At 53.8% G+C, this 11,069-nt stretch overlaps 1 protein-coding gene and 1 pseudogene across 1 annotated transcript; one reads left to right on the forward strand and one right to left on the reverse strand.

Annotated features, from left to right (window-relative positions):
* Positions 1–477: 477 nt before the first annotated feature.
* LOC144167925 (uncharacterized) lies at positions 478–3,737 on the forward strand. Its single transcript, XM_077697049.1, has one exon. It carries the CDS (start codon positions 543–545, stop codon positions 3,735–3,737), a length of 3,195 nt encoding a protein of 1,064 aa, XP_077553175.1. The 5' UTR covers positions 478–542.
* Positions 3,738–4,556: 819 nt separating this feature from the next.
* LOC144167926 (uncharacterized) lies at positions 4,557–9,951 on the reverse strand (annotated as a pseudogene).
* Positions 9,952–11,069: the final 1,118 nt, after the last annotated feature.

An 11,069-nucleotide genomic window follows, 5' to 3' on the forward strand; every position in this document is an offset into this window, starting at 1 on the left:
CAGACCGAAAGACAGTAAAAGACCAGAAGCCGGACAGGGACCTCCTAATCTGGCAATGGAACTGTAATGGTTACCAAAGTAAAAGGGCAACGATAATACAACACCTAGAAGGGATAGACAGGAAACCAGACATCTTCATGCTTCAAGAAACGCACTGCATAGAAACACCAAAACTACCAGGGTACAGAGCACACGCCAAAGCTGCAAAGACACTGAGCGAAAACAAGACGGGAGCACACAGGCCTATCGGCGGGGTGTGCACGTTCGTCCGTAAGGGCATCGTCTTCGCCGAGCACGAGCTGAACACCGGCAACTGGACCGACAGCTGCGCGGTGGAGGTGATCATTGGGAGGAGGACGAAGACAAGCACACTCGCCGTAAACGTGTACAGCAGTCCTAGGCACAGGAAACAGAAGTTTCGCACGCTCATGCAGAAAGCGCTAAGAACGATAAAAAAAGGAACGGTAGTAATCGGGGGCGACTTTAATGCACCACACTACGATTGGGGCTACGACAAGACCACCGAAAAAGGAAGAGACTTAATGCAAGACGCGACGGACGCAGGGTTAATACTGATCACGAACCCTGAGACCCCAACGAGAACGGGCACATCGGTCGCCAGAGACACCACCCCGGACCTGACGTTCGTAAGGATCGAAGGCAGAGGGGACGCGACATGGAAGAACACCAAGATCGATCTCGGCAGCGACCACATGATCATAGAGATACGAGTCCCACTCGGAAACGACACAAGCCAAGAGAAAAAAAAACACAAATACACGAACTGGGAAGAGTTTCGCCGCCACCTCCCAACTCAGCACGAGAAAATAGAGGACATAGACACGTGGGCAAAAGCGATCGTGGAAGCAACCGAGGAAGCAACGATTGAGATAGAGACAGACGGAAACGTACACACGATGGATAGCCGACTGGCCCACCTCATCGAAGCAAAGGAAGCCTTAAAAAGAAAATGGAACCAACAACGTACGAACAGAAAGCTCAGAAAAAAGATCGCCGAAATTAACAGAGAGATAGAAAAACACAGCAGGGAGCTCGGCAAACAACAGTGGGAACAGACATGCAGGGAGGCGGACGGACAACTCCACATGGGTAGAACGTGGAGACTGCTCCGACACCTCTTGGACGAAACCCAAACCAAGGGCGAACAGCAGCATAAACTCGGCAAAATCATCCACAAGGCGATCGCGAAGGACGGGGAGGACGAGGTGAAGAGAAAACTCGACGCCAAATACCTCCCGGTTTCCCCGAAAGAAAAACACCCAGAATATCAGGGAACGGAAAACGCCGAAATAGACCGGGACATTGAAGAATGGGAGGTACGAAACGTCATGCAAGACCTCAATAGAAGATCGGCGGCGGGACCCGACCGAGTAAGCAACAAGGCACTACGAAACCTCAACGACGCAACGGTCGCGGCACTGACGGAGTACTTCAACAAATGTTGGAGGGCCGGAAAGCTACCGCGCCGATGGAAGGAAGCCAAAACGATTCTAATACCGAAGCCGGGCAAACCACCCGGCGTCGAGAACCTAAGACCGATATCGCTGACGTCGTGTGTAGGCAAACTGCTCGAACACGTACTCATGAACAGGTGGCAACACTACCTCGAAGAAGCAGAACTATACCCGGACTCGCTCATCGGGTTTCGGAGTAAGCTAGGGACCCAAGACGCTATGCTACAGCTCAAGAGAGAGATCGTAGACTACGACATCAACACCAACGACAACAGAGCAATACTGGGCTTGGACCTGCAGAGTGCCTTCGATAAAGTTCGGCACTCGGCGATCCTTGCCCAGGTATCGCGCCTGAATCTGGGAAAAAGATCGTACAACTACATCAGAGACTTCCTTACCGACCGCACAACCCGAATCTGGGCGGGAGACCTACAACTACCAGAGAAGACACTAGGCAGCGAGGGAACGCCGCAGGGAGCGGTAATCTCACCGCTGCTCTTTAACCTAGTAATGATCGGGGTCGCCAACCGACTGCAGAGCGTCGAAGGGGTACGACATACAGTCTACGCCGACGACGTAACGCTATGGGTCACCGGCGGAAGCGACGGCCACATCGAGAGCAAACTACAAGAAGCACTGGAAGCAGTAGAAGACCAGCTGAGGGGCTCGGGACTGGTATGCTCCCCCGCAAAGTCGGAACTCCTAGTGATCCCGCCCAAGGGAGCGAGGCGCAACAAGCAGCCCACCAGAGACGGCGACAATATAACAGTAAGAACTCAGGGGGGACTCACCATTCCCCAAGTAAGCAGGATCAGAGTCCTAGGAATGCTCATCGAACGCAGCAGGGTCAACGGAGAGACGGTCTCCAAACTCGACGCCAAGACCGGCGCGGCGATGCGACTCATAAGAAGAGTGTCAAGCAGAAGAGGTGGGATGAAAGAGGAACGACTCGTAAGACTCGTTCAATCCTTCGTGGTCAGCCACGTCGCATACGTCGCCGCCTTTCACAATTGGCGGCAGTGCGAGCGGAAGAAAGTCGACGCGATGCTGCGCAAGGCATACAAGTCGGCGTTGGGGCTCCTAGGAGGCACGAGCACGCAGAAGCTCGAAGCCCTCGGACTCCACAACAGCCTGGAGGAAATAGCGGAAGCCCAGCAGACGGCGCAGTTCACAAGACTATCGGAAACCAAGACCGGCAGAGAAATACTACGACAACTAGGCGTCAGCGTCAGAGAAGATCTGCAGACGGGGGAGCAGATACCGTGGGAGACGAGCAAACGCATCGTCGTAAGCCCGATCCCACGGAACATGAACCCAACGTTCAACAAGGAAAGAAGACAAGCACGGGCTAAAGCGCTGATAGCACTTCACTCAAGCGACGAAGGTGCGGTTTTCGTGGACGCGGCCAGCTACAAAAACATCAACGGCGTCTTCAGCGTCAGCGTGGTCGAAGCCAAGACCGGCGAGACCAGGCTTGCGGCAAGTGTGAAGACCAAGTCGCCGAACCAAGCCGAGGAAGTGGCGGTGGCACTCGCCATCGCGGACCCAAGTACAAAGACGGTGCTGTGTGATTTGCGAACGGCAGTGCGCAATTTTGCGAAGAACCGGGTGAGCTGTGCGGCCGCGCGTATTCTACGCAAGGCCGAAACCAACAGCGACAACGACGGTGTGGTAATTAAGTGGTTCCCCGCACATGCGGGCGAAGGGGTGGCGAGCTCGCTGGGGCTCGCCAACCACAACGAGACGGCCAACGCCGTGGCGCGAGGATTAGCCGGCCGTGCCACGGGAACGGCGGTCGCCGACGAAGTGGATCTCCCCGACAAGGACACCATGACCAGTTACAGCGAGGTGATCTCATGGTATAGACTAGGAAGACGAACGATGGCCCTGCCTCACCCCGGACTGACTAGGGAAGAGGCGGTTGTGCTCCGTCAACTGCAGACAAACTCAGTGATTACCCCAGTGCTAGCCAAACACCTGTGGCCGGAGGTTTACGTGACAGATGTGTGCAGACTGTGCGGGAAGGAGCGGGCCACGCTGGCCCACATCCTAAAAGACTGCATAAGCGCGAACAATGCCAACAATGCCGACGTTCTCCCGCCCCACATAGAGGAGGCGAAGAGATCCAACGACTACGGCGTGCAACGCAAGGCCGTCCAGCAGATTCTAGCGGCAGTCGAGAGGCAGCGACCGGACGGGCCGGAGGCAGAAAGGGGGAACCCGAGTACGCCGAAGACCACCGGGAGCGACTCTCGCCGCTAAGAAGACGTCCGGCCTCGTCGACCCAAGACTCCATCCGAAGAGGGTGGGGTAGGGGTTACTGCAGGAAGCTTAATAAAGTTGTTCTCTCTCTCTCTCTCAAGTTTTTTGAAATCTTAAATGCTTGCAGAATGTAGTCACCCAACACACCTTCTACTTACATTAGGGGGTTGCAAAGTACTCAGCCAAACATTACTGCTCTATGCCTATCAGATAACTTGGAAGCTCGCTCAAAAAGATTTCTCTCTCTTTCCAGGTCTTAATGTTCTTCGATGGCCCGAATTACATCACTGATGCCATGTAGCGGTTGTTGGCCGCTTTTTATCAGTTGCAGCGGTGAACGCTTTTCGATAGCAACTTTAAAAATAAGGCCACAAAAACAAAGCAGAAACAGAAGGCGTCTCTCGTGCGACGAGAAAATCACGCAGTGCCTCTCCGTGCTGGCGATAACTGTAGCTTTCGCAGTGCTTCCAGACGCGAAGGGAAGAGTGAAAGCGTTTATTAAAAGTGTTGCAAGGTGCCTTTGGTCATTTTTTAACTTTTCAATAAGAACTAGCTATACGTACATTCCCTCAGTTATTTTATCACCGAATTGAACGTAAACATTTTTTGTGGGAACACGACATTGGCGCGTTCCCTCATGTTCGGGTTCTTCGCATGGCTTGCTCCTCGCGGGAACTGGCCTGACACGATGTCGGAGAGGGACACTATCCTCCTCGACGAAGAAGTGCCTTGGGGCCAACGAGCGCGCTCTCGTTAGAGCTCGGGAAGCGAAGTGACTGGACTGCAGGACACACTGGATGGCACGACCCTCTTCTAGCGCTACGACAGCCGGGCCAACTCTCGGATGGGCATGCGGCTCAGTACCCACAAGAGCCGTATCGCGTTGTCACAGCGGCCCCGCCTGGAGCCACCACCCCCCGGCACGGGGTCTACGCATCACCGCCAGATTGCAGAGGGTGCGTAGCAAAATGACCACTCTACCTCAGACCATCTATCATAGGGGGCCGCCACTGCTGTAGGGCGACGCTGGTGGACTTCTGCAGGTGCACATCGATGGCTCCGTGCAGCAGTCGAAGGGCAGAGCCGAAGCCGCCTGCACGGCCCTGGAACGTGACACGAGCCACGTGTGCAGCCTGCCCTTCCCGGCGTAATCCACCCACGCAGAGCTGGCTGGACTCCACTTGGCCGTGGACCTTCTTCTACAGCAGCGGACCCAGGCCGGAGGGGCCATCATTCTGACTGACTCCCGGTCTACCCTCCGTCTGCGACCTGCCAATCAGCCAGACAGCTCAAGCGGCTACGTAGAGCGGTCGCTGGCGGCCAAGCTTCATGCGGTGAAGCCCCAGGGGTGTTCACCTTAACTCACTGGGTGCCATCGCACGTGGACAGCCTGTGGAACGAGTTAGCAGATGCCCTGGTCAAGGGTGCTGCTCGCCAGGCAGGGGTCCCAGCCTCCCGGGACGTGGTGTCATTCGACGCTGCAAGGAAGACCCTGGCCCAGGTGGTGGAAGCCCTGCATCCAGATGCCGAAGTGGTCAGTGGTCTGGCCCCACGGGTCCTGCCCAGACGTATCAGCAGAGACGCCCGGTCGCTCCTGCTTCGTCTGTGGCTTGATTTCTGCAAAATGGGAGCCCGCCTGCACCACCAGGCCCACCGGGCGTCCCCCTCCGGCGCCAACTACTTAGAGCCCGAGAAGATCCAGCACTTACCGTGCTCTTGCCATCAGCATTACACCGCGAGGTAGGAACTCCGGGCCGCCCTCAAGCGACTCGGTGCACCAAGCCTTCCTGTTCACATCGGGACTGGGAAGGCTTCCTGTTCCCAAAGGGACTGGATGCGTTCACACGGGAGGTCTTCCAGCACCTCATAAACTTCTTGGTTGTGACAGGACTAGTGCATCGTTTGTAGCCGTCGAGCTTTGAACGAGACGAACGCGACACAGACTGTCCTCAATCTCCTCTTTCTTACCTGTGTTTCTCTCTTCCTATCCCGAAACCTACCTTCCGTTTCCTGGACTGGGTTGTAACAATACCCCCAGTTCTTTTCTCTTCCTTTTCTTAATAAATCACCAACCCCTACCCACCGACAGGACGTCCCTGGTGACCAGGGTAACCAGGTTTGACGCTTTCTCTCCATATTGGCTCCTTTCAGTGGGTCCTGGATGAAACTAACACGCCGGGGCAGTGGCTGGGCCAAGACAGCGTTTATTGCGATAGCGCGAGTTAATTTAGCCTTGTGCGAGAGGGGTTAAGAGAGAGGGAAGGAGAAGCAGCAGTGGTGATAACGGTGGCTTAGGCTGGCGTGACGTCACAGATACATCATTTAGCTCCCCCTACGGTGAGTAACAGTCTGGCGTTTTGCGTTGCGGCCCGACCGACGCAACACCGGAGTTAAGGTGCTCCCGGCGATCTCGTTGCTTGTTGGCACTCGCCTTGGTGTTCCACCTTCTAGGGGTCTGCCAGCAGTTTCTTGGCACCCGGAGTCACTGGCTTCTCCCTGGTCGGGCTCCAACTCCTCTGGCTTCACCTGGTCGCTGTGGCGCCGAATGGTTTCCCCCTCAGGACCATCGGCATTCATTAGGCGGGCTACGTCTGTCGATGTAATCCTGGCTGGAGTCCACGGCTTGCCTCGCCCTAAGTTCCTCACCCAGGTAGGCTCACCGGGCTGCCACACATCGCGGGAGGGACGGTCAGCTGGCGAGGGCGGAACGAACACTGCGTTGTCCAGCCTGGAGCGAAGGTCGCAGCCCATTAGGAGTTGCGCTGGTATCCAGCCCCCGGCCTGCGGCGTCCTGCGGCACCTGTGCAGAATCCTCGCCAGGCGGGTTTTCAGTAACCCCTGCACATTGTTCTTCAAAGAAAACTTGACAGTACGAACAGCCCTCTCCGCGAGCCCATTGAACTGAGGGGTGATAAGGTGCTGTTCGGAGGTGTGCTATGTTATTCAGCTTCATAAAATTGCGATATTCCCAACTCGTACACTGTGGGCCATTATCGGATACCAGCATCCGGGGCACCCGAGTCTACTGAACAAGGTGCGCAGAGCCTCTATGATGGCTTGCGTGGTGGAACTCTTCATGGGTATCGCTTCTATCTACTTACTGTGGGAATTTACCACAATCAGTAGCATTTGACCATCGCTCGGCCCCGTAAAATCGATACGCAGCCTCGACCAACGCTCATTCGTCTTCGGCCATGCAACAGGGGGTTTCTTGGGGGGGCATAGGAGCAGCTTGGATGCAACTGGGGCAGGACTTAACCATGTGCTCAATGTCATTATCGATCCGGGGGTACCACATCAAGGAGCGCCCTAGCCGCTTCATTGAGCAAATTTATTGATGAGTATCATGCAGCGGACATAACATCACTGATCGGGCACTCTTAGGGACGATCACTCGATGGCCCCAGTAGAGAAGCCCGTAACTCCCCATTATTTCAGCCTTCCGGTTGAAGTAAGGCATCAAGTGCTGGTTCTCAGGCCCACCATTTCTTGGCCACCCCTCCTGCACCTATTTTTGCACCTTTGCTAAATCGTCATCGCACTCCGTGAGAGTGCCCAGTTGCTTCGCAGATATGAGACCATCATTGAGGGTTTCCGTGAGCAGGACATACTCACCGTCCCTAGTTTCTTCCTACGTCTCTGGCTGGGAAGTTGCTTACGTGGGGAGCCGTCTGAGGGCATCTGCTGGAACGTTGTTTTTCCCGGGCTGGTGTTTGATGACCTAATCGTTTGCGCTGAGCAGCAGGGCCCATCGCTGGATTCGCGCAACGGCCATCACGAGTACTGGCCTGTCCTAATGAAAAAGGCCCAGAAGCGGTTTATGGTTTGTCATCAATGTGAAAGTATTGCCCAGTAAGTATTGCCGGAATTTCGAAGCACCAAACACAAGTGCCAAGGCTTCACGCTCCAGCTGCGAGTAATTCTTCTCAGCTTCCGTCAATAACCGAGAACGGAACCCTATGGGCCGAAGTACCACGCCCCCACCTTGTGTGAAAGCACTGCGCCGATTCCGTCCGGGGAAGCATCGCATTTCAGTACTAGCGGCCTGTGTGGGTCAAAATGCGCAAGAACATGTGCGGATTTGAGAAGGTCTTTCACCTTGCTGAATGCCTGTTATTGAGGGGTACCCCACTCCAATTAGCTTCCTTCCGGAGTAGTTGGTATAAGGGCCCATGGTGGTCGACGCGTTGGGAGGAACCTTGTGGTAGTACGTGACCATGCAAGGTAGTACCTTAATTCTGCGCGATTCCGCGGTGCCTCAACCTCCAGGATGGCGTCTATGTTCTCCGTTTTTGGTTGAAGACCTCGAGTGCTGATTCGATGTCAGAAAAATCCACCTTTGGTTGGCGTAACTTGCACTTGTCTGCGTTCACGCGCAGGCCATATTCCTAGAAATGCTTCAATACTGCGCCCAGTGTAGTGCAGTCATTGCGTTTCTCTGCCACGATGACGTCATCTAGGTAGACCTGAACACGTGGAAGCCCCTGAAAAATGGTCTCCATACGACGTTGAAACACGGCCGACGTAGACGCCACTCCAAAAGGCAGGCGAGTGAAGCTAAACAGTCCCTTCTGCGTGTTTATGGTTGTAAGTATCATGGCTTCCTCATCCAACGGAAGCTTGTTGTACGTCTCCCGCAAGTTTATCGCGGTAAAAACTTCGCCGCTCAATGTCGCCAGGATATCCTCCACCCGAGGCAATGGATATTGCTCAGTGTGACAGTCTTTGTTTACGGTTTGTTTAAAATCGCCGCAAAGGCGGATGCAGCCATTCCGTTTCACTACCGGTACCACTGGTGTGGCCCAATCCGAATGAGGCACCGGGACAATAATACCCGCGCTGTCCAGTTCAGCGTCGACCTTTGGGCGAAAAGCATAAGGAACTTCGCGTGCTTTCCAAAATTTCGGCACCACGTTTTCTCGCATCTCCAAGCGTACCGAAGGCCCTTTTATGAGCCCTAAACCTGGCGCGAACACATCCGCGAATTCGGCTAGCCACCGGACCACGTTAATGTCGTCAGCCCTGACTAACGGCAGTTTCTCACCTGGCTTGTTCACGTTCATGACCGCTGCCTCGAGCATGTGGAACGCTTGAATCAGGTCGCGTCCGCAGACTTTGGGACCGGAGCAACCAAAGACTTGCAGAGATCCATCCGTCAACCCGTTTCCGCGCCAAACCTTGAGCTTCAGTTGTCCCCGCCCTGAAAGCCGTCCCAAGAAGCAGGTCAGTTTCAATGGCGAACCACGCAGCTTGGGCTACACTGCTTTGTTCCGTTCATATGTGGGCCACGTGATGACCGAAACCGGTGAGCCTATGCCGACCTGCATGTCAACTGGTACCCCAGCACAATCCAAGGTGCGCACGATGGGCTGTGTAATTCCGATTTGGCCGATATGACTGTTCGCTGCCTCGAGCGCGAACATACCGTCGGTGCCCGTGTCCTCCTCCCGTGACGACAAGGCGTGTACTTGGCGCACTGGTGGCACCACCCCGAAATCACTCTCATGGCTCGGGCGATATGACCGCGCTGTTTGCACTTGAAGCATGACGCCGATCGGAAGCGGCAATCCTCGGGTCTGTGCCCTTTTGGTCCGCAGCGGTAGCACTCAATCTGTGGCCGGATTTTTGGGCGATAGGACTGGCCTCCCAGCGCATGCACAGTTCCCTCAGCGGCGGGGCTTATTATCTCTTCACGTTGGCTTCGGCCATTTCGGCGGATATCGCAATTTCTTCCGCTTCACTCCTCGTCAGCTGTGGTTTCGCGAGTAGCTGCCGACGCACACCTGCGCTTTGCAGTCCACACACGATGCGATTTCGAAGCATTCTATCCAACGATGTACCGAAATTGCAGGTGTCCGCTATCTGTCGAATCGCCACGATAAAATCCTTGACCGGTTCGCCAGGCAGCTGGTTGCGGGTGAAGAACTTATAAGACTGAGCTATCTCATTCAGTTGCGGCGAAAAGTGCTGCTTATCAAGGCTACCACTTGCGGGTACGAACCTTCATTCACCTTACCCGGAGCACAGCGTCCGCTCAGTACGTCAACGGTGTGGGTAGACAGTGCAGTCACCAGCAGGACCCGCTTCTTTTTGCTTTCGTGATGCCATTTTCCTCAAAGAAGGCTTCCAGCGGAACCTGGTAAGCGGGCAACTTGTCGCTGGTCTCGTCGACCAGCGGCGGGCTGGCGTATCCTCCCGTGGGTGCAGCGGTCATGGTTGATTGAGTTAACGCCCCGTTCTTATCCAAGCCTCGTCACCACTGAAACGAACACGCCGGGGCAGTGGCTGGGCCAAGACCAAACGTTTATTGCGATAGCGCGGGTTAATGTAGCGTTCTGCGAGATGGCTCAAGAGAGAGGGAAGGAGAAGCAGCAGTGGTGATAACGGCGGCTTCGGTTGGCGTGACGTCACAGATACATCTGTTCAGTTTTTTTTCTTTCCGGGGGATAGTGAACATCCCTGTGACGTTCTCTTAATTTCGACATGCTGTTTGTGTATCTTCCCTTCAAGTGTTTTTATTTCATGCACTGTCACTTCTTGTAACCGTTTCTGTTTTTGTATATTTTTATTTACATTGATGAACGATACTGCATTTTGCCATTGTGATGTACACTATGTAATACCCTCCCCCGGAGGGCCTTTAGGGTAATTGTGAACTAATATAGAGTAAAACTAAAGTACGTAAATCATATATTTTCAAATAAAGAAACATATAAATAAATAAATCAGCATTTCGAAAAGAAAAAATACCGGTTCGGGTACGGTTCCGGTTCGGGTGAATTCATTCTGTTCCGCTTCAGTTCTGGTTCGACTGTATCGCAATCCGAACCGGTTGGCGAATCAGTTCACTAGTGGTGATAGAAAATGTTTTATAGTTTAAATCGGCAATATAAACTAAATACAATTCTAATGGATTCAAAATACTGCTTTTCATTGTAAGAGATGCAGAATTTCAAAAACAACGGTGAATAATTACGTCATATTGAGGCAAACACATGAAGCACTGACGATTTTTGGCTAGTTTCCCGCCCAGTTCTTATATTGTCAATTCTAGAGTCCCTAGCTTTCTTTTGTCCTTGTTGAAGACTGTACGCCTGGATTCACAGTACGTCAAGTTCTAATGTGCATGCCAGACGGCTCTACTTCCCATCACAGAATACAGAAAGGAGTGCCTCAAGGAGTCGTCTTAAGTCCTGTGTTATTCAACCTTACGCGTATCCACCTAAATCGTGTTCTCCTCCCGACGTCAGGGTCACACTTTATGCAGATAATATCTGCATTTCGTGTGCGGCACAGACCCGTCGTACAACGCAACAGCGACTACAGAATGCT

This window comes from Haemaphysalis longicornis, unplaced genomic scaffold, assembly GCF_048455015.1.
Source record: "Haemaphysalis longicornis isolate Haplotype H1 unplaced genomic scaffold, Haemaphysalis longicornis Haplotype H1 scaffold_2, whole genome shotgun sequence".
Taxonomy (NCBI): domain Eukaryota; kingdom Metazoa; phylum Arthropoda; class Arachnida; order Ixodida; family Ixodidae; genus Haemaphysalis; species Haemaphysalis longicornis.